At 63.4% G+C, this 22,236-nt stretch overlaps 2 protein-coding genes across 2 annotated transcripts in view; both read left to right on the forward strand.

The window, feature by feature from the left end:
• Positions 1–1,724: 1,724 nt before the first annotated feature.
• Positions 1,725–8,771, forward strand: EPHX3 (epoxide hydrolase 3). The gene is made up of 6 exons (XM_085563263.1): positions 1,725–1,970; positions 3,648–3,733; positions 4,746–5,044; positions 6,006–6,109; positions 7,173–7,321; positions 8,164–8,771. The coding sequence occupies exons 1-6, from the start codon at positions 1,725–1,727 to the stop codon at positions 8,393–8,395; spliced, it is 1,116 nt and encodes a 371-aa protein (XP_085419389.1). The 3' UTR covers positions 8,396–8,771.
• Positions 8,772–14,049: 5,278 nt separating this feature from the next.
• CAMSAP3 (calmodulin regulated spectrin associated protein family member 3) overlaps positions 14,050–22,236 on the forward strand; it is a 33,147-nt gene continuing 24,960 nt past the window's right edge. The window contains exons 1-2 of the mRNA XM_085563131.1: positions 14,050–14,292; positions 20,415–20,689. Of these exons, the coding sequence (XP_085419257.1) occupies positions 14,145–14,292; positions 20,415–20,689 (423 nt within the window). The 5' untranslated portion in view covers positions 14,050–14,144. The remainder of the gene's footprint in view (positions 14,293–20,414; positions 20,690–22,236) is intronic.

The following is a 22,236-nucleotide window of genomic DNA, read 5'->3' on the forward strand; positions in this document are numbered from 1 at the left end:
CAGGAATCAGGACAGGCGGTGACATCCCGGGAACGGCACCGCGGAGACCCCGGGGACAAGGTGGGGACAGAGGGGACACCGAGGGGACTTTGGGGACAATGTGGACAATGGGGAGGCCATGGGGACAAGGTGAGGACAATGGGGACACTGTGGGGACTTTGGGGACACCCTGGGAGCTTTGGGGACAATGGGGACACTGTGGGGACACTGTGGTGACCATGGGGACAAGGTGAGGACAATAGGGACACTCTGGGGACACCGAGGGGACTTTGGGGACACTCTGGAGACACTCTGGGGACAATGGGGACACCGAAGGGACTTTGGCGACACCGAGGGGACTCTGGGGACACTGTGGGGACACTGTGGAGGCCGTGGGGACAAGGTGAGGACAATGGGGACACTGAGGAGACTTTGGGGACAATGGGGACCCTGCTGGGCTTGTGGGGACACCCCGGGGGCAATGGGGACAGTCTGGGGACAGGGCCACTGTGGGGTTGGGACACCCTGGGGACATGGGTGACGAGGCCACTCTGTGACAGGGGACACCTGTGGGGACACCGGGGTGTCCCATCCCCAAGGTGTCCCCAGATGTCCTGACACTCCTCCCGCCATGTCCCCCGCTGTCCTCGGGTGTCCCCATGTCCCCCATGTCCCCATGTCCCTCTCTGTCCACAATGTCCCCCTGGTGTCCCCAATGTCCCCAATGTCCCCAGTGTCCCCAATGTCCCCAATGTCCCCAGTGTCCCCAATGTCCCCATGTCCCTGTCTCTCTGTCCCCAGTGTCCCCATGCTGCACCGCCTGCTGTCGCTGCTGCTGGCCCCGCACTGTCCCCAATGTCCCCAGTGTCCCCAATGTCCCATGTCCCCAATGTCCCCATGTCCCTGTCTCTGTCCCCAATGTCCCTGGTGTCCCCAATGTCCCCATGTCCCTGTCTCTGTGTCCCCAGTGTCCCCATGCTGCACCGCCTGCTGTCGCTGCTGCTGGCCCCACACTGTCCCCAATGTCCCCAATGTCCCATGTCCCTCTCTGTCCCCAATGTCCCCAGTGTCCCCATGTCCCCAATGTCCCATGTCCCTGTTTGTCCCCAGTGTCCCCATGCCGCGCCGCCTGCTGTCGCTGCTGCTGGCCCCACACTGTCCCCATGTCCCCAATGTCCCATGTCCCTGTCTCTCTGTCCCCAGTGTCCCCTCTGTCCCCAGTGTCCCCATGCCGTGCCGCCTGCTGTCGCTGCTGCTGGCCCCTCTCTGTCCCCATGTCCCCAATGTCCCCAGTGTCCCCAATGTCCCCAGTGTCCCCAATGTCCCCAATGTCCCCAGTGTCCCCTCTCTGTCCCCAGTGTCCCCATGCCGCGCCGCCTGCTGTCGCTGCTGCTGGCCCCTCTCTGTCCCCATGTCCCCATGTCCCCAGTGTCCCCAATGTCCCCAGTGTCCCCATGTCCCCAGTGTCCCCAATGTCCCATATCCCCAATGTCCCCAATGTCCCCAATGTCCCCAGTGTCCCCATGTCCCTGTTTGTCCCCAATGTCCCCTCTGTCCCCAGTGTCCCCATGCCGCGCCGCCTGCTGTTGCTGCTGCTGGCCCCACACTGTCCCCAGTGTCCCCAGTGTCCCCAGTGTCCCCAATGTCCCCAGTGTCCCCAGTGTCCCCATGTCCCCAATGTCCCCAGTGTCCCCAATGTTCCCATGTCCCCAGTGTCCCCAATGTCCCATGTCCCCAGTGTCCCCATGCCGCGCCGCCTGCTGGCGCTGCTGCTGGCCCCGTCGCGGCTGCTGCTGGCGCTGCGGGCGCGGCTGGCGCGGGCGGCGCTGGCGGCGGCCGCGCTGCTCTCGGGGGTCGCCTTCGCGCTGTGGGCGGCGGCGCTGCTGCTGCGCCGCGGGCCCCGCGCCGCGCTCCGCCGCCGCCGCCGGGACGCGGCCCCGGCCGGGCTGGCCGACGGCACCTTCGGGGAGCACCGGCACCTGCGCCTGCAGGTGCGGGGGGCTCGGGGTTGGGGGGTCCTGGGGGGGTTTGGGGGGTCCTGGGGGGTCCTGGCGGGGTTGGGGGAGATTTCGGGGGGTCCTGGGGGGTCCTGGGGGGGGGGTTGGGGGAGATTTGGGGGTGATTTGAGGGGTCCTGGGGGAGTTTTGGGGGGTCCTGGGGGGTCCTGGGGGGGTTTGGGGGAGATTTTGGGGAGTCCTGGGGGATTTTGGGGGGGTCCTGGGGGAGTTTTGGGGGGTCCTGGGGGAGTTCTGGGGGGTCCTGGGAGGGGTTTGGGGTTATTTGGGGAGTCCTGGGGGATTTTGGGGGGGTCCTGGGAAAGTTTTGGGGGGTCCTGGGGGAGTTCTGGGGGGTCCTGGGGGGGGTTTGGGGTTATTTGGGGGGATCCTGGGGGAGTTTTGGGGGGGTTTGGGGGGTCCTGGGGGATTTTGGGGTGGTCCTGGGGGGGTCCTGGGGGAGTTTTGGGGGGTCCTGGGGGATTTTGGGGTGGTCCTGGGGGGGGTCCTGGGGGAGTTTTGGGGAGGTCCTGGGGGGTTTGGGGGAGATTTTGGGGAGTCCTGGGGGATTTTGGGGGTTCCTGGGGGGGAGTTGGGGGAGATTTTGGGGTGATTTGGGGAGTCCTGGGGGGTTTTGGGGAGATTTGGGGGTTATTTAGGTGGTCCTGGGGGGGTTAGGGGGGATCCTGGGGGTGTTTAGGGGAGGTTTTGGGGGATTTGGGGGGTTCTGGGGGGGATTTGGGGAGGTTTTGGGGGATCCTGGGGGGGTTTGGGGGAGATGTTGGAGTTTTTGGGGGGGTCCTGGGGGAAATCTGGGGAGATCCTGGGCGGTTTTGGGGGGATATTTTGGGGTTATTTGGGGGGGTCTGGGGGAGATTTTGGGGTCATTTGGGAGGTCCTGGGGGGGTTTTGGGGGAGGTTTTGGGGGGATTTGGGGGGTCCTGGGGGGGTTTGGGGGGATTTTGAGGGGGTCCTGGAGGGGATTTTGGGGGAGTTTGGGGGTTCTGGAGGGATTTGGGGGGGACTTGGAGAGTCCTGGGGGGATTTGGGGTGTCCTGGAGGGGATTTGGGGGGGTTTTGGGGGGTCCTGGGGCAGTTTCAGGGGATTTTGGAGAGGTTTTAGGGGGTCCTGGGGGGGTTTTGTGGGAGGTTTTGGGGGGTCCTGGGGGTGTTTGGGGGGATTCTGAGGGGGTCCTGGAGGGGATTTTGGGGGGGTCCTGGAGGGGTCCCCAGGTTTTGGGGTCTCCTGGGGGGGTTTTGGAGGTCCTGGGAGGAGTTTTGGGGGTCTTGGAGGGATTTGGGGGGTCCTGGGTGGATTTTGGGGGTCCTTGGGGGATTTTGGGGGTCCTGGGTGGATTTTGGGGGATCTTGGGGGGATTTTGGGGGGTCCTGGGTGGATTTTGGGGGTCCCGGGTGGATTTTGGGGGTCCTGGGTGGATTTTGGGGATCCTGGGGGGATTTTGGGGTGGCTTTGGGGACATCCCCAGCGGTGACAACTGCAGTGGCTCCTCCTGTGACAGACCCGGGGTCCCTACGGGGGATTTTGGGGCTGGTTTGGGGGTGTCCCCAAAGTGCCGCTGTCCCCTGTGTCACCCCAATGTCCCCAATGTCCCCTGTGTCACCCCAATGTCCCCGCTGTCCCCGTTGTCACCCCGATGTCCCCGATGTCCCCAGGGCTCGGGGCTGCGGCTCCACTACGTCACTCGGGGTCCCCCCGATGCCCCCCTGATGCTGCTGCTCCACGGCTTCCCCCAGAACTGGTGCGTGTCCTCAAAGTGTCCCCAAGGGTCCCCAGCTGTCCCCAGGTGTCCCCCATGTCTCCCATGGTGTCCCCCAGGTGTCCCCAAACGTCCAAATGTCCCCAAGTGTCCCCATGTCCCCCCTGCTCCTGTCCCCGTGTCCCTCAGGTGTCCCCAGGCTGTCCCCAGGGTGTCCCCATGTCCCACACCTGTCCCCAAGGTGTCCCCAGGTGTCTTCAAGGTGTCCCCATGTCCCCCCTGCTTCTGTCGCCGTGTCCCTCAGGTGTCCCCAAAGTGTCCCTGGGTGTCCCCATGTCCCCCACCTGTCCCCTAGGTATCCCCAAGGTGTCCCCAGGCTGTCCCCAGGGTGTCCCCACATCCCCCGCCTGTCCCCCAGGTATCTCCCAGGTCTCCCATGGTGTCCCCCAGGTGTCTCCAAATGTCCCCAAATGTCCTCCAAAGTGTCCCAGGTGTCTCCAAATGTCCTCAAGTGTCCCCCAAGTGTTCCCAAGGTGTCCCCATGTCCCCCCTGCTCTGGTCCCCATGTCCCTCAGGTGTCCCCAAGTGTCCCCCAAAGTGTCCCAGGTGTCTCCAAATGTCCTCAAGTGTTCCCCAGGCGTCCCCAAGGTGTCCCCATGTCCCCCACCTGTCACCCAGGTGTCCCCAAGGTGTTCCATGGTGTCTCCCAGGTGTCTCCAAATGTCAAGTGTCCCCAAGTGTCCCCAGGCTGTCACCCAAGTGTCCCCCAGGGTGTCCACCAGGTGTCCCCGCGGTATCCCCAAGTGTCCCCAGGGTGTCCCCAAGGTGTCCCCAGGTGTCCCCAGGCTGTCCCCACGTCCCCCCTCTCCCGGCCGTCGTTCCGTGCCCGTGATGCCACCTCCATTCCCATTGTCCCCATTGTCCCCATTGTCCCCATTGTCCCCGTTGTCCCCGTTGTCACCATTGTCCCCATTGTCCCCATTGTCCCCGTTGTCCCCATTGTCCCCGTTGTCCCCATTGTCCCCGTTGTCCCCGTTGTCCCCGTTGTCCCCAGGTTCTGCTGGCGTCACCTGCTGCAGGAGTTCAGCCCCCGCTTCCGGGTGGTGGCCCTGGACCTGCGGGGCTGCGGGGCCTCGGAGAAGCCACCGGGCAGGGACAGCTACCGGCTGGAGCTGCTGCTCGGGGACATCTGCGAGGTCATCGAGGCCCTGGGGACACCGGCGGGGACGCCGCGCTGCGTCCTGGTGGGACACGACTGGGGCGGGCTCCTGGCCTGGGAGGTGGCCTCCAGTCACCCCCAGCTGGTGGAGAAGCTGGTGGTGATGGACGCGCCCCACCGGGGCGTCATGGCAGGTGACGGGGACAGCAGGGACAGCGGGGACAGTGAGGGTGTTGGGGACATCGGGGACACTGAGGGGACATGGGGACACTGGGACATCGGGGATACTGGGGATGGTGGGGAAACTGGGGACACTGGGAACATTTGGGACATTGGGGACGCTGGGGACACTGGGGACATTGGGGGCATTGGGGACACTGGGGACATTGGGGGCATTGGGGACACTGGGGACCCTGAGGGGACATGGGGACATTGGGGACGCAGAGAGGACCTTTAGAGGACATTGGGGACACTGGGGATACTGGGGACATTGTGGACATTGGGCACACTGGGGACATTGAGGTTGTTTGGGACACTGAGGGGACATTGGGGACACTGGGGACATGGTAGCAGCAATGTCCCATGTCCCTGTCCCCATGGTGGCCCTGTCCCTGTCACTGTCCCCATGGCGGGGACATGTCCCATGTCACTGTCCCTGTCCCCATGATGGGAACATGTCCATGTCCCATGTACCCGTGCCTGTTCCCACGGTGTCCCCATCCCTGTCCCCATGGTGTCCCTGTCCCTGTCCCCACGGTGTCCCCATCCCCACGGTGTCCCTGTCCCCATGGTGTCCCTGTCCCTGTCCCCATCCCCACGGTGTCCCTGTCCCCACGGTGTCCCTGTCCCTGTCCCCACGGTGTCCCTGTCCCCACGGTGTCCCCGTCCCCACGGTGTCCCTGTCCCTGTCCCCACGGTGTCCCCGTCCCCACGGTGTCCCTGTCCCCACGGTGTCCCTGTCCCTGTCCCCACGGTGTCCCTGTCCCCACGGTGTCCCCATCCCCACGGTGTCCCTGTCCCCACGGTGTCCCTGTCCCTGTCCCCATCCCCACGGTGTCCCTGTCCCCACGGTGTCCCTGTCCCTGTCCCCATCCCCACGGTGTCCCCATCCCCACGGTGTCCCTGTCCCCACGGTGTCCCTGTCCCTGTCCCCAGCTTTCATGGCGCGTCACCCGTCGCAGCTGCTCCGTTCCTGTTACGTTTTCCTGTTCCAGCTGCCCTGGCTGCCCGAGCTGCTCCTGTCCCTGGCCGACTTCCAGGTCAGCACTGTCCCCTTTGTCATCTCTGTCCCCTCCCTGTCCCCTCTGTCCCCTCTGTCCCTTCCCTGTCCCCTCTGTCCCATCCCTGTCCCCTCTGTCCCCTCAAGAAGCCCCCAAAGGGGTGATGCCCAACCCCAAAGCGATGTCCCCCCCTTTGTCCCCAATTTTGGGTGGTGGCACCACCCAGACCTCGTGTCCCCCTCTTTGTCCCAGATTTTGGGGGTTTGGTGTCACGCAGACATCGTGTCCCCCCCTTTGTCCCAAATTTTGGGGGTTTGGCACTGCCCAGTCCCCGTTTCCCACATTTTGTCCCCAATTTTGGGGTGGTTGATGCCACCCAGACCTCAAGTCCTCCATTTTGTCATCATTTCCCCCATTTTCTCCCCAAATTTCGGTTTCCTGGCACCCCCAACTCCCATTTCACCCTCAATTTTGGTGGTTTGGCACCTCAAACCCCCATTTTGTCCCAAATTTTCAGGTTCCTGACACCGCCAACTCCCATTTCCCCCATTTTCTCCCCAAATTTTGGGTTCCTGGCATCCCCAACCCCCATTTCATCCCAAAGTTTTGGATATTTTGTCCCACCCAACCCCCATTTCCCCCAATTTTGCCACCACCCAGCCGCCATTTCGTCCCAAATTTTTGGGGTCCTGGCACCCCCCAGTCCCATGTCCCCCTTGGTGTCCCCAAATTTTGGGGTCCTGGCACCTCCAACCCCCATTTCCCCCATTTCATCCCAAATTTTTGGGGATTTGGTCCCACCCAACCCCCATTTCCCCCATTTTCTCCACAATTTTGGGAATTTTGCCACCACCCAGCTGCCATTTATCCCAAATTTTTGGGGTGCTGGAGCTACCCAGCCCCATATGCCCCTTGGTGTCCCCAAATTTTGGGGTCCTGGCACCTCCAACCCCCATTTCCCCCATTTCATCCCAAATTTTTGGGGATTTGGTCCCACCCATCCCCATTATCCCCCATTTCCTCCCCAATTTTGGGATTTTTGCCACCACCCAGCCGCCATTTTGTCCCAATTTTTTGGGGTCCCCTTTTGGTGTGCCCACAGCTGGTGAGGACGTTCCTGACCAGCGTCCGGACGGGCATCCAGGACCCGGCGCGGCGGCTGTCGGAGCAGGAGCTCGACTCGTACCTGTTCAGCCTCTCGCAGCCCGGGGGGCTCAGCCCCCCCATCCACTACTACCGGAACCTCTTCCGGTGCGTGGGGCCGCGGTGGTGGGACCCAGTGGGTGACCCGGTTGGGGTTGGGGGATCCCAGTTGGGGTTGGGGGATCCCAGTTGGGTTTGGGTGATCCCAGTTGGGGTTGGGGGATCCCAGTTGGGATTGGGTGATCCCAGTTGGGATTGGGTGATCCCAGTTTGGTTTGGGTGATCCCAGTTGGGGTTGGGTGATCCCAGCTGGGTTTTGGGGATCCCAGTTGGGATTGGGTGATCCCAGTTGGGGTTGGGTGATCCCAGTTGGGTTTGGGATGTTCCCAAGGTGTCCCCAATCCCCCCAATGTCCCCCAGGTCCCCAAGGTGTCCCCAGTGTCCCTGCGATGTCCCCAGTGTCCCCCATGTTCCCCCAGTGTCCCCCCAATCCCCCCAATGTCCCAAATCCCCTCAGTGTCCCCCATGTCCCCAATCCCCCCAGTGTCCCCAATCCCCCCAATGTCCCCTCAGTGTCCCAAATCCCCCCAATCCCCCCGATGTCCCCCATGTCCCCAGTGTCCCCAATGTCCCCAATGTCCCCTCAGTGTCCCAAATCCCCCCAATCCCCCCGATGTCCCCCATGTCCCCAATCCCCCCCATGTCCCCAATGTCCCCAATCCCCCCAATGTCCCCAATCCCCCCCATGTCCCCCCAATGTCCCCACTGTCCCCAATCCCCCCCATGTCCCCAATCCCCCCGATGTCCCCAATCCCCTCAGTGTCCCCAATGTCCCCAATCCCCCCAATCCCCCCGATGTCCCCCATGTCCCCCCAATGTCCCCAATCCCCCCAATGTCCCCAATCCCCCCCATGTCCCCCCAGTGTCCCCAATGTCCCCGATGTCCCCAGGGCCGCCCCCCCGCCCCGGGAGCCGCCCCGTCCCCCCGCGCTGCTGCTCTGGGGCTCCCGCGACGCTTTCCTGGACCCGCGCCTGGGCCCCGCCCACCTGCGCTGGCTCCGCCCCTCCGCGCGCCTCCGCCTCCTGCCCGCCGCCTCCCATTGGCTGCCCGACGAGCGGCCCCGCCCCCTGGCCCAGCTGATTGGAGAGTTCCTGGGGGGCGGGGCCGGGGAGGCGAAGTAGCCACGCCCAGCGCGGGGAGGGGGGCGGGGTTTGGGGGTTCCAACAGCTGGAATGGGGACGGGGGGTGGGGCCCCAACATCTGGGCAGAGACATCCACATCTGGGCGGGACCCCCAAGGCCAGGGTGGGCGCCCCAACATCTGGGTGGGGACCCCAACATCTGGGATAGGGACCTGGAAATCTGGCAGGGGAGTGACTGCCAACATCTGGGTGGGGACTCCAACACCTGGGCAGAAACATCAACATCTGGGTGGGACCCCCCCCAAGGTAGGGGACCCCCAACATCTGGAATGGGGATCTGGAAATCTGGGGAGTGACCCCAACATCTGGGTGGGGACTCCAACATCTGGGCAGAGACGTCAACATCTGGGTGGGACCCCCAAGGCCAGGGTGGGCACCCCAACATCTGGATGGGGATCCTGTCGTAAGAGTGGGGACCTCAACATCTGGGTGGGGACTCCAACACCTGGGCAGAGACATCAACATCTGGGTGGGACCCCCAAGGTAGGGGACCCCCAACATCTGGAATGGGGACCTGGAAATGTGGGGAGTGACCCCCAACATCTGGATAGGGACACCAAGGTCAAGGTGGGCACCCCAACATCTGGATGGGGACCTGGAAATCTGGAGGGGGGTGACCCAAACATCTGGGTGGGGCCACCAAGGCCAAGGTGGGCACCCCTCAACATCTGGGTGGGGACACCAGGGCCAAGGTGGGCACCCCCCGACATCTGGACTGGGGGACTTTGAAATCCGGGTGAGGTCTCCAACATCTGGATGGGGGCGCCCAACATCTGGGCGGGACCCCCACAGTGGGGACCCCAACATCTGGATGGGGACACCAAGGCCAGGGTGGGCTCCTTGGCATTTGGGATGACGGGGACCCCCAACATCTGGATTGGGGACGTCAAAACCCAGAGGAGGGCCCCAACATCTGGACTGGATGAGGGCCTTGCTCAGCGGGGGGAAGGGACCCCCACCCCAAAAAACATCTGGATAAAGCCCCCCCAACATCTGGATTGTGACAGGGCCCCCCTAAAACATCTGGCGGGCAGAGCCACCCCCAAAATCAATAAATTCGGGTGTCGCCAAAAAAGGGGGGGAGGGGCTTTTTTTGGGTGATAATTTGGGGTGCAGGGTGGGGGATGGGTGGGAATTCGGGGTGCGGGGTGGGAATTTGGGGGGATGGGCGGGATTTTGGGGTGCAGGGTGGGGGTTGGGTGGGAATTCGGGGTGCAGGGTGGGTGGGGGTGGGGTGAGAATTGGGGTGGGGGGAGGGGCGCGGGGATTTTTGGGTGCCTCCCCTCCCCCACCCCGGGCCCGCTTTAAGCCTCTTAAGGGGCCCCGGCGGCCGCGGATTAACGGGGGGGGGGGGAGGGGAGGTGGGGGAGGGGCGAGGGGGACCCCGCGCTGCCCCTCCCCCACCCTCCCCCACCCCTGCCCAGCTGTGCCCGCCCCGCCCCTCCCCCACTCCCAGTTTAACCAGTCCGACCGGCCGGACCGGGCTGGGGGGGGGGGAGGGGAGGGGCAAACCCCGCCCGCCCCTCCCCCACCCCCGCGCGGTGGCACCTGCCGATGTCCCCAAATGCCACCGGCGGTGTCACCAAAGCCCTGCGGTGCTGCCGAGTCCCCTCCGTGTCCCCAGGTCCCCTTTGTGTCCCCTCCGTGTCCCTCTCATGTCCCCAAGTCCCCTCCAGGTCCTTTCCTGTGTCTCCTCCATGTCCCTTTTGTGTCCCCAAATCCCCCTGGTGTCCCCTCCCTGTCCCCAGGTCCCCTCCAGGTCCCTTCCTGTGTCCCCTCTGTGTCCCCAAGTCCCCTTTGTGTCCCCTCCGTGTCCCTCTCATGTCCCCAGGTCCCCTCCAGGTCCTTTCCTGTGTCCCTTCTGTGTCCCCAGGTCCCCTCCAGGTCCTTTCCTGTGTCCCCTCCACGTCCCTCTCGTGTCCCTCTCATGTCCCCAGGTCCCCCCAGAGTGTCACTCCCATGTCCCCACGTCCCCCTCGTGTCCCTCTCATGTCCCCAGGTCCCCCCAGAGTGTCACTCCCATGTCCCCACGTCCCCCTCGTGTTCCTCTCGTGTCCCCAAGTCCCTTCCTGTGTCCCCTCCATGTCCCTCTCGTGTCCCTCTGTGTCCCCAAATCCCCTTTGTGTCCTCTCCGTGTCCCTCTCATGTCCCCAAGTCCCCTCCAGGTCCTTTCCTGTGTCCCCTCCATGTCCCCCTCGTGTCCCTCTCATGTCCCCAAGTCCTCCCAATGTCCCCATCGTGTCCCCTCTGTGTCCCCAAGTCCCCTTTGTGTCACTCCCATGTCCCCAAGTCCCCCTCGTGTCCCTCTTGTGTCCCCAGGTCCCTTCCTGTGTCCCCTCTGTGTCCCTCAGCCCCCCTGGTGTCCCCTCCCTGTCCCCAGGTCCCCTCCAGGTCCCCTCCAGGTCCTTTCCTGTGTCCCTCTGTGTCCCCAAGTCCCCTCCAGGTCCCTTCCTGTGTCCCCTTTATGTCCCTCTGTGTCCCCAAGTGCCCCCAGTGTCCCTCTCGTGTCCCCACTTCCCCTCCATGTCCCCTCTCCTGTCACTTTTGTGTCCCCAAGTCCACTCCATGTCCCCTCCGTGTCCCTTTTGTGTGCCCAGCTCTCTTCTTGTGTCTCCTCCGTGTCCCCAAGTCCCCATCGTGTGTCACTCCCATGTCCCCAAGTCCCCTTTGTGTCCCCCTCATGTCCCTTTTGTGTCCCCAAGTCCCCTCCAGGTCCCCTCCTGTGTCCCCTCTGTGTCCCTCCCGTGTCCCCAGCTCCCTTCCCGTGTCCCCCCGATGTCCCCAAGTCCCCTTTATGTCCCCTCTGTGTCCCCATGTCCCTCTCCGTGTCCCCATCACGTCCCTGTGATGCCACCATGTCCCTTTGATGTCCCCACCATGGCCCCGTGTCCCCTCCCTGTCCCCATCCCTGCCACTGCCATGTCCCTGTGTTCGCTCAGTGTCCCTTGTCCCCATTTCCGTCCCTGTCCCCTCAGTGTCCCCATCCCTGTCCCTGCCATGTCCCTGTGTCCCTCTCAGTGTCCCCTCCATGTCCCTGTCCCCATCCATGTCCCTATTTCTGCCACTTCCCTGTCCCCTCAGTGTCCCCATCCCTGTCCCTGCCATGTCCCTGTGTCCCCCTCAGTGTCCCCATCCCTGTCCCCTCCATGTCCCCGTGTCCCCCTCAGTGTCCCCATCCCTGTCTCCTCAGTGTCCCCATCCCTGTTCCTGCCATGTCCCCATTTCTGTCCCTGTCCCCTCAGTGTCCCCATCCCTGTCCCTGCCATGTCCCCGTGTCCCCCTCAGTGTCCCCTCCATGTCCCTGTCCCCATCCCTGTCCCTGCCATGTCCCCATTTCTGTCCCTGTCCCCTCAGTGTCCCCATCCCTGTCCCTGCCATGTCCCTGTGTCCCCTCAGTGTCCCCATCCCTGTCCCCTCCATGTCCCTGTGTCCCCATCCCTGTCCCCTCCATGTCCCCATTTCTGTCCCTGTCTCCTCAGTGTCCCCATCCCTGTCCCCTCCATGTCCCTGTGTCCCCCTCAGTGTCCCCTCCATGTCCCTGTCCCCATCCCTGTCCCTGCCATGTCCCCATCCCTGTCCCTGTCCCCTCCTTTGTCCCTGTCTCTGTCACTGCCATGTCCCTCTGTCCCCTCCCTTGTCTCCATCCCTGTCCCTGTCCCGTCCCTGTCCCCGCCGTGTCCCTGTCCATTGTCCCCATCCCTGTCCCCGCCGTGTCCCCCCCCCGTGTCCCCGTGTCCCGTGTCTGTCCCCGCCGTTGCCATGGCCGCGGTGGAAAATAGGGCACGGGGAGGGGCCGGGGACACCGGACACGGGGACACGGACATGGGGACACCGGACACGGGGACACGGACACGGGGACATGGGGACACCAGACACAGGGACATGGGAATACCGGACACGGGGACATGGGGACACCGGATACGGACACGGGAACATGGGAATACCGGACACGGGGACATGGGGACACCAGATACGGACACGGGAACATGGGGACACCGGACACGGGGACATGGGGACACTGGACATGGACACGGGAACATGGGGACACGGGGATACCAGACATGGACATGGGGACACTGGACACGGGGACATAGGGACACTGGACACGGGGACATGGACATGGGAACATGGGGACACAGGGACACTGGACACGGGGACATGGAGACACCAGACACAGACATGGACATGGGGACACCGGACACGGGGACATAGGGACACTGGACACGGGGACATGGACATGGGAACATGGGGACACAGGGACACTGGACACGGGGACATGGGGACACCAGACACAGACATGGACATGGGGACATGGGGACACCGGACACGGGGACACCGGACACAGACATGGGGACACCGTGCTCCCAGTCCCTTCCAGTCGCCCCAGTATTCCAGTCACCTCAGTATTCCCAGTAGCCCCAGTCCCCCCAGTATCCCCGGTATTCCCAGTATCCCAGTCCCCCCGGTACCCCTGGTACCCCCAGCATCCCCATCAGCCCCGGTATTCCCGGTATCCCCAGTATCCTCATCATCCCCGGTATCCCCGGTATTCCCGGTATCCCCATCATCCCCGGTATTCCCGGTAATCCCATCATCCCCGGTATCCCCATAATCCCCGGTATCCCCGGTATCCCCGGTAATCCCATCATCCCCGGTACCCCCGGTATCCCCGGGATCCCCGGTATCCCCGGGATCCCCGGTAATCCCATCATCCCCGGTATCCCCATCATCCCCGGTACCCCCGGTATCCCCATCATCCCCAGTATTCCCAGTATCCCAGTCCCCCCGGTACCCCCATCATCCCCATCATCCCCGGTATCCCCATGATCCCCATCATCCCCGGTATCCCCGGTATCCCCATCATCCCCGGTACCCCCAGTATCCCCGGTAATCCCATCATCCCCATCATCCCCGGTATCCCCAGTATTCCCGGTATCCCCGGTAATCCCATTATTCCCGGTATTCCCGGTCCCTCTCCCAGCCCCGCCCCTTTCCCCGCGCGCCGGAGAAGGGGGCGTGTCCCGCTCTCCCATCACGTGACTGCAGGTGCGCTCCGCCCCCTCCCCCCCCCCACCTTCCCCTCCCCGCACCTGGCGCGCGCGCCGCGCCCGCCCGAACCCGCCCGGAACCGCCCGAACCCACCCGAACCCCTCACGAAGCCTTTCCGAACCCCTCACGAAGCCTTTCCGAACCCACACGAGGCGGCCGAACCCACCCGAAACCGCCGAACCCACCCGAAGCTTCTCTGAGGCGGCCGAACCCACCCGAAGCGTTTCCGAGCCTCTCCGAGCCCACTCGAAGCGGCCGAACCCACCCGAAGCCTTTCCGAGCCCACCCGAGACCGCCGAACCCACCCGAAGCTTCTCTGAGGCGGCCGAGCCCACCGAAACCGCCGAACCCACCCGAAGCTTCTCTGAGGCGGCCGAACCCACCCGAAACCGCCGAGCCCACCCGAAGCCTCTCCGAGCCTACCCGAACCCGCCCGAAGCGGCCGAACCCACCCGAAGCCTCTCCGAGCCTTTCCGAGCCCACCCGAGGTAGCCGAACCCACCCGAGGCAGCCGAACCCGCCCGAAGCGGCCGAGCCCCCCCGAAGCCGCAGCCGAACCCGCCCGAAGCGGCCGAGCCTCTCCGAGCCCCCCCGAAGCCTCTCCGAGCCCCCCCGAAGCCTCGCCGAGCGCGGCCGAAGCGGGCGCCGGTGGCCCCGGCGGCCCCGGCGGCGGCCCCGGGATGGTGGCGGCTCCCCCGGCCGCCGCCGCCGCCATGCGCCGGGGGTTCCTGGTGCCCGAGATCCGCCCGCTGGACCAGTACGACGGGGCTCGGGCTCGCAGCGCCGCCAGCCTGGCCTGGGCCATCGCCACCGGCTACGGCGGCGCCGGTAGGAGCGGGCGGGGACGGCGGCGGCGGCAGAACGGGCGGGGGGACACGGGGATGGCGGGGAGGGGGATGGAGGGGGCGTTCTGCAGGGGGACGGGCGGGTATCGGTAGGGCGGAGGGGGTCCGGTGGTACCGGAGGGGTCCCGGTGGTACCGGAGGGGTCTCGGTGGTACCGGAGGGGTCTCGGTACCGAATGAGGGGAGCTGGTGCCGAGTCCGGTACTGGGGAGGGGTCCCGGTACCGATTGCAGGGATCTGGTGCCGAGTCCGGTATTGGGGAGGGGTCCCGGTACCGAATGCAGGGGTCTGGTGCCGAGTCCGGTACTGGGGAGGGGTCCCGGTGGTACCGGGGAGGAGCCGGTACCGAGAGGAGTTCCGGTATTGGGGAGGGGTCTCGGTAGTACCGGAGGGGTCCCGGTACCGAATGAGGGGAGCTGGTGCCGAGTCCGGTACTGAGGAGGGGTCCCGGTACTGGGGAAAGGGTCCCGGTGGTACCGGAGGGGTCTCGGTACCGAATGGGGGCTCTGGTATTGAGTCTGGGAGTGGGGAGGGGTCTCGGTAGTACCGGAGGGGTCTCGGTACCGAATGGAGGGTCCGGTACCGAATGTGGGGAGCTGGTGCCGAGTCCGGTCCTGGGGAAAGGGTCCCGGTGGTACCGGGGGTGTCCCGGTACCGAATGGGGGGTCCCGGTACTGTCGGGGGCTCCCGGTGGTACCGGGGGTGTCCCCGTACCGCATGGGGGGTCCCGGTACCGTGGGGTGGTGCCGGTACTGTCGGGGGCTCCCGGAGGTAGCGGGAAGGTCCCGGTACCGAAAGGGGGGTCCCGGTATCGGGGGGGTTCCTGTAGCACCGGGGAGGTTCCGGTGCCGAAAGGAGGGTCCCGGTATTGGGGAGGGGTCCCGGTGGTATCGGGGAGGTCCCGGTGGTACCGGAGGGGTCCCGGTACCGAATTGGGGGTCCCGGTACTGGGGAGGGGTCCCGGTGGTACCGGGGGTGTCCCGGTACCGAATGGGGGCTCCCGGTACCGGGGGGGTTCCCCAATCCCGGGGTTCCCCCCCCCCCCCCTCGGGCGCTTTTGTTGCAGTTTGGGGGAGGCGGCCGTGACGTCACGCCGTGACGTCACAGGGCGGGACCCCCCTCGTGCCCCGCCCCCTGCGGAGCTGGGGGGGAGGGGTCGCCCACCCCCCACCCCGCCCAGGTGAATTTTGGGGACCCCCCAGGTGAATTTTGGGTATTTTTGGGATCCCCCCCCAAGTATTTCAGGGACATCCCCAGGTTTTTTTGGGACCCCCCAGGTGAATTTTGGGTATTTTGGGACCCCCCAGGTAAATTTTGGGTAATTTTGGGGGCCCCCCAGGTGAATTTTGGGTATTTTTGGGGCCCCCCCAAGTATTTCAGGGACATCCCCAGGTTTTTTTGGGACCCCCAGGTGAATTTTGGGTATTTTGGGTCCCCCCAGGTAAATTTTGGCTATTTTGGGACCCCCCCAGGTGAATTTTGGGTATTTTGGGTCCCCCCAGGTGAATTTTGGGTATTTTGGGACCCCCCAGGTGAATTTTGGGACCCCCCCCAGGTGCCCCTCCCCTCCCACTCCCTCCCAGGGGTCAAAGGTCAAAGTCCCCCCCCCGCCCCCCCCCCGGGGCCCTTTGGCCGGGGGGAGGGGCAGGGGCAGGGCCGGGTGGGGGAGGGGAGGGACAGGGGAGGCTCCCTTGGGTGCCCTGGACAGGGGAGGGTCCCTTGGGTGCTGAGGGACAGGTGAGGGTCCCATGGGTGCTGTGGGACAGGTGAGGGTCCCATGGGTGCTGAGGGACAGGAGAGGGTCCCATGGGTGCTGTGGGACAGGTGAGGGTCCCATGGGTGCTGTGGGACAGGTGAAGGTCCCATGGGTGCTGTGGACAGGTGGGTGTCTTATGGGTGCCGTGGACAGGTGAGGGTCCTGTGGGTGCTGAGGGACAGGTGAGGGTCCCATGGGTGCTGTGGGACAGGTGAGGGTCCCATGGGTGCTGTGGGACAGGTGAGGGTCCCATGGGTGCTGAGGGACAGGGGAGGGTCCATTGGGTGCTGAGGGACAGGTGAGGGTCCCATGGGTGCTGTGGGACAGGAGAGGGTCCCATGGGTACCCTGGACAGGAGAGGGTCCCATGGGTGCTGTGGGACAGGTGAGGGTCCCATGGGTGCCCTGGACAGGTGAGGGTCCCATGGGTGCTGAGGGACAGGTGAGGGTCCCATGGGTGCCCTGGACAGGTGAGGGTCCCTTGGGTGCCCTGGACAGGTGGGTGTCTTATGGGTGCCATGGACAGGTGAGGGTCCCATGGGTGCCCTGGACAGGAGAGGGTCCCATGGGTGCTGTGGGACAGGTGAGGGTCCCATGGGTGCCGTGGATAGGGGAGGCTCCCATGGGTGCCCTGGACAGGTGGGTGTCTTATGGGTGCCATGGACAGGTGAGGCTCCCTTGGGTGCTGAGGGACAGGAGAGGGTCCCATGGGTGCTGAGGGACAGGAGAGGGTCCCATGGGTGCCCTGGACAGGTGAGGGTCCCATGGGTGCTGTGGGACAGGAGAGGGTCCCATGGGTGCTGTGGACAGGTGAGGGTCCCATGGGTGCTGAGGGACAGGAGAGGGTCCCATGGGTGCCGTGGACAGGTGAGGGTCCCATGGGTGCCATGGACAGGTGAGGCTCCCTTGGGTGCTGAGGGACAGGAGAGGGTCCCATGGGTGCTGAGGGACAGGAGAGGGTCCCATGGGTGCCCTGGACAGGTGAGGGTCCCATGGGTGCTGAGGGACAGGAGAGGGTCCCATGGGTGCTGAGGGACAGGTGAGGGTCCCATGGGTGTCCCAGGTGTCCCATGGGTGCTGAGGGACAGGAGAGGGTCCCATGGGTGCTGAGGGACAGGTGAGGCTCCCTTGGGTGCTGAGGGACAGGGGAGGGTCCCATGGGTGCCCTGGACAGGAGAGGGTCCCATGGGTGCCCTGGACAGGGGAGGCTCCCTTGGGTGCTGAGGGACAGGAGAGGGTCCCATGGGTGCCCTGGACAGGTGAGGGTCCCATGGGTGCTGTGGACAGGAGAGGGTCCCATGGGTGCTGAGGGACAGGTGAGGGTCCCATGGGTGCTGTGGACAGGAGAGGGTCCCATGGGTGCTGAGGGACAGGTGAGGGTCCCATGGGTGCTGTGGGACAGGAGAGGGTCCCATGGGTGCTGTGGGACAGGAGAGGGTCCCATGGGTGCTGTGGACAGGTGAGGGTCCCATGGGTGCCCTGGACAGGTGGGTGTCTTATGGGTGCCATGGACAGGTGAGGGTCCCATGGGTGCCCTGGACAGGAGAGGGTCCCATGGGTGCTGTGGGACAGGTGAGGGTCCCATGGGTGCCGTGGATAGGGGAGGCTCCCATGGGTGCCCTGGACAGGTGGGTGTCTTATGGGTGCCATGGACAGGTGAGGCTCCCTTGGGTGCTGAGGGACAGGAGAGGGTCCCATGGGTGCTGAGGGACAGGAGAGGGTCCCATGGGTGCCCTGGACAGGTGAGGGTCCCATGGGTGCTGTGGGACAGGAGAGGGTCCCATGGGTGCTGTGGACAGGTGAGGGTCCCATGGGTGCTGAGGGACAGGAGAGGGTCCCATGGGTGCCGTGGACAGGTGAGGGTCCCATGGGTGCCATGGACAGGTGAGGGTCCCTTGGGTGCTGTGGGACAGGTGAGGGTCCCATGGGTGCTGAGGGACAGGAGAGGGTCCCATGGGTGCTGAGGGACAGGTGAGGGTCCCATGGGTGTCCCAGGTGTCCCATGGGTGTCCCGGGGGGGGCACGACCCCCAGGGGGTGCCAGGGCCCCTCCCCCACCCCCTGTGGGTGTGGCCCTGCCCCTCCCCCACCCCGGGATGTGCCCCTCCCCCACCCCGTGCCGGGTTCCTGGGGGGTCCTTGAGGTCCTTTTTGGGGTCTCCATGGCCAATTTTGGGGTCTCCATGGCCAATTTTGGGGTCTCCATGGCCAATTTTGGGGTCTCAACTCATTTGGGGATCTTCAGGGTCCATTTTGGGGTCTCCAGGAGCAATTTTGGTGTCTCAGCCACTTTTGGGGTCTCCATGGCCAATTTTGGGGTCTCCAGGGTTGATTTTGGGGTCTCCATGATTTTTGGGTGGTCTCCATGGCCAATTTTGGGGTCTCCATGGTCTTTGGGTGGTCTCCATGGTTAGTTTTTGGGTCTCCAGGAGGAATTTTGGGGTCTCCATGGTCATTGCTGGGATCTTCTGGGGTTCCTGGTGGGACCGTGGTGGGTCAGTATCCGTCTGTCCATGGGTCAGTGTCCGTCTGTCCATGGTGGGTCTGTCTGTCCGTCTGTCCATGGCCAGTGCCCATCTGTCCATGGCCAGTGTCCATCTGTCCATGGGTCAGTATCCGTCTGTCCATGGGTCAGTGTCCGTCTGTCCATCTGTCCATGGCCAGTGTCCGTCTGTCCATGGCCAGTGTCCATCTGTCCATGGTGGGTCCGTCTGTCCATCTATCCATGGTCAGTGTCCATCTGTCCATGGCCAGTGTCCATCTGTCCATGGTGGGTCAGTGTCCGTCTGTCCATGGTCAGTGTCCGTCTGTCCATGGTGGGTCAGTGTCCATCTGTCCATGGGTCAGTGTCCATCTATCCATGGTCAGTGTCCATCTGTCCATGGGTCAGTGTCCGTCTGTCCATGGTGGGTCAGTGTCCATCTGTCCATGGGTCAGTGTCCATCTGTCCATGGTCAGTGTCCATCTGTCCATGGTGGGTCAGTGTCCATCTGTCCATGGGTCAGTGTCCATCTGTCCATGGGTCAGTGTCCGTCTGTCCATGGTGGGTCAGTGTCCATCTGTCCATGGCCAGTGTCCATCTGTCCATGGTGGGTCAGTGTCCATCTGTCCATGGCCAGTGTCCATCTGTCCATGGTCAGTGTCCATCTGTCCATGGTGGGTCAGTGTCCATCTGTCCATGGTCAGTGTCCATCTGTCCATGGTCAGTGTCCATCTGTCCATGGTGGGTCAGTGTCCATCTGTCCATGGCCAGTGTCCATCTGTCCATGGTCAGTGTCCATCTGTCCATGGTGGGTCAGTGTCCATCTGTCCATGGTCAGTGTCCATCTGTCCATGGTCAGTGTCCATCTGTCCATGGTGGGTCAGTGTCCATCTGTCCATGGTCAGTGTCCATCTGTCCATGGTCAGTGTCCATCTGTCCATGGTGGGTCAGTGTCCATCTGTCCATGGCCAGTGTCCATCTGTCCATGGTGGGTCAGTGTCCATCTGTCCATGGTCAGTGTCCATCTGTCCATGGTCAGTGTCCATCTGTCCATGGTGGGTCAGTGTCCATCTGTCCATGGTCAGTGTCCGTCTGTCCATGGTGGGTCCTTGGTGGCTCCGCGCTGTGTTAACCAATTTTAACCCTTTATTCCCCATTTTTAACCCTTTCTTTCCCATTTTAACCCAATTTTAACCCTTTCTTTCCCATTTTAACCCATTTTCCCCCCAATCTCCCCATTTTTCCCCCCAAATTCTCAATTTTTAACCCATTTTAACCCTTTATTCCCCATTTTTAAGCCATTTCACCCCAAAACCCCCCTGTTTGTCCCCCAGCCAACGTCCCCGAGGAGCTGCGGGACCCCTTCTACACCGACCCCCCTTTAACCCTTTATTCCCCATTTTAACCCAATTTTAACCCTTTATTCCCCAATTTTAACCCTTTCTTTCCCAATTTTAACCCTTTCTTTCCCATTTTAAACCCATTTTTCACCCCAATCTCCCCATTTTTTCCCCCAATCTCCCCATTTTTTCCCCCAATCTCCCCATTTTTAACCCATTTCACCCCAAACCCCCCTTTTCCCCCCAGCCAACATCCCCGAGGAGTTGTGGGACCCCTTCTACACCGACCCCCCTTTAACCCTTTATTCCCCATTTTAACTCAATTTTAACCCTTTATTCCCCAATTTTAACCCTTTATTCCCCATTTTAACCCAATTTTAACCCTTTCTTTCCCAATTTTAACCCTTTCTTTCCCATCTTTAACCCATTTTTCACCCCAATCTCCCCATTTTTTCCCCCAATCTCCCCATTTTTCCCCCCAATCTCCCCATTTTTAACCCATTTCACCCCAAACCCCCCTTTTCCCCCCAGCCAACGTCCCCGAGGAGCTGCGGGACCCCTTCTACACCGACCAGTACGCGCAGGAGCACCTGAAGCCGCCGGTGGAGCGCCTCCTGCTGGCCGCCGACATCTACTGCCGGGCGTGGCGCCACGCCCTGGCCCCGCCCCCGCAGGCCCCGCCCCCCGCGGCCCCGCCCCGCGACCTGGGGGCGCTGCTGGCGCTGCTGGCGGGGAGGGGGCTCCCCCCGACCCTGCAGGGGGTCCCGGTCAGCGCCCAGGATCTGCAGCAGAGACCCATCCGCATGGTACTGGGAGCACTGGGAGGGACTGGGGGGGGACTGGGAGGGACTGGGGGGGGGTTAGGGGGGAGTTAGGGGAGGACTGGGAGGGACTGGGAGGGGACTGGGGGAGACTGGGAGGGAACTGGGGGGGAGTTAGGGGGGACTGGGAGGAGACTGGGGGGAGTTAGGGGGATACTGGGAGCACTGGGAGGGACTGGGAGGGGACTGGGGGAGACTGGGAGGGACTGGGAGGGAGTTTGGGGGATACTGGGAGCACTGGGAGGGAGTTAGGGGGGGACTGGGAGCACTGAGGGGAACTGGGAGGGACTGGGGGGGAGTTAGGGGGGGACTGGGAGCACTGGGAGGGACTGGGAGGGAACTGGGGGGTACTGGGAGCACTGGGAGGGACTGGGAGGGACTGGGGGGGAGTTAGGGGGATACTGGGAGCACTGGGAGGGACTGGAAGGGGTGTGGGGGGGACTGGGAGGGGATTGGGGGGGACTGGGAAGGGCTTGGGGGAGGACTGGGATGGACTGGGAGGGAGTTCGGGGGATACTGGGAGCACTGGGAGGGACTGGGAGGGGACTGGGGGGGAGTTAGGGGGATACTGGGAGGGAACTGGGAGGGCATTGAAAGGGACTGGGAGGGACTGGGAGGAGTCTGGAGGGAACTGGGGGGGACTGGGAGGGACTGGGAGGATACTGGGAACATTGGGAGGTTACTGGGCGTTACTGGGAGGTTACTGGGCGTTACTGGGAGCACTGGGCGTTACTGGGAGGTTACTGGGATTTACTGGGAGCCGTCTGAGCCCCGTCTCATTAATCTCATTAATTCTCAGCCGCTTTAATTGGCCATTAATTGGCTCGGGCCAATCCCATTAACCCTCCCCGCCCTGTGGCCACGCCCCCTTTTCACTAACCACGCCCCTTCCTCGCTGGCCACGCCCACTCACGATTGGCCACGCCCACTCCGAGGGTCCCGGAGGGGCGGGGGAGGCCCCGGGACCCCCCAAAATCCCCCAAATTCCCCCCAAAATCCCCCCAAATTCCCTGGGATTCCCCGAATCCTTCCAAAATCCCCACAAATTTCCCCAAAATCCCCCAAATCCCCCCCAAATTCCCCCCAAAATCTCCCCAAAATCTCCCCAAATTGCCTGGGATTCCCCAAATCCCCCCCAAAATCCCCCCCAAATGCCTCAGGTCCCCCAAAACTCTCCAGGATCCCCAAATTTCCCCCTCCATGACCCCAAACCCCCAAATTTTCCCCAAATTTTCCTCCCCAAACTCCAAATTTTCCCCAAAAAACCCAAATTTTTGCCCTCAAACCCCCACATTTTTCTCCCAAATCCCGAATTTCCACCCCAAAGATCCCAAATTTTCCCTCTAAACCCCCAAATTTCCTCCCCAAATCCCTAAATTTGCCCCCAAAACTCCAAATTTCTCTTTCAAGACCCCCAAAACCCCAAATTTTCCCTCAAATCCCCAAACATTCCCCCCTAAAACCCAAATTTTGCCCCAAGTTTCCTTCCGAACTCCCAAATTTCCCCCAAAACCCCAAATTTTCCCTCTAAA

Source organism: Lonchura striata, chromosome 30, assembly GCF_050655825.1.
Source record: "Lonchura striata isolate lonStrDom1 chromosome 30, ASM5065582v1, whole genome shotgun sequence".
Taxonomy (NCBI): Eukaryota; Metazoa; Chordata; class Aves; order Passeriformes; family Estrildidae; genus Lonchura; species Lonchura striata.

What these genes read in the sequence shown, in the direction of transcription:
- EPHX3 (XM_085563263.1), top strand. Translation starts at nt 1,725, where the DNA reads ATGCCGCGCCGCCTGCTGGCGCTGCTGCTGGCCCCGTCGCGGCTGCTG. An exon ending in ACCGGCACCTGCGCCTGCAG is followed by an intron (nt 1,971 to 3,647) that starts GTGCGGGGGGCT and finishes CGATGTCCCCAG; the next exon opens with GGCTCGGGGCTGCGGCTCCA. An exon ending in TGTCCCTGGCCGACTTCCAG is followed by an intron (nt 6,110 to 7,172) that starts GTCAGCACTGTC and finishes GTGTGCCCACAG; the next exon opens with CTGGTGAGGACGTTCCTGAC.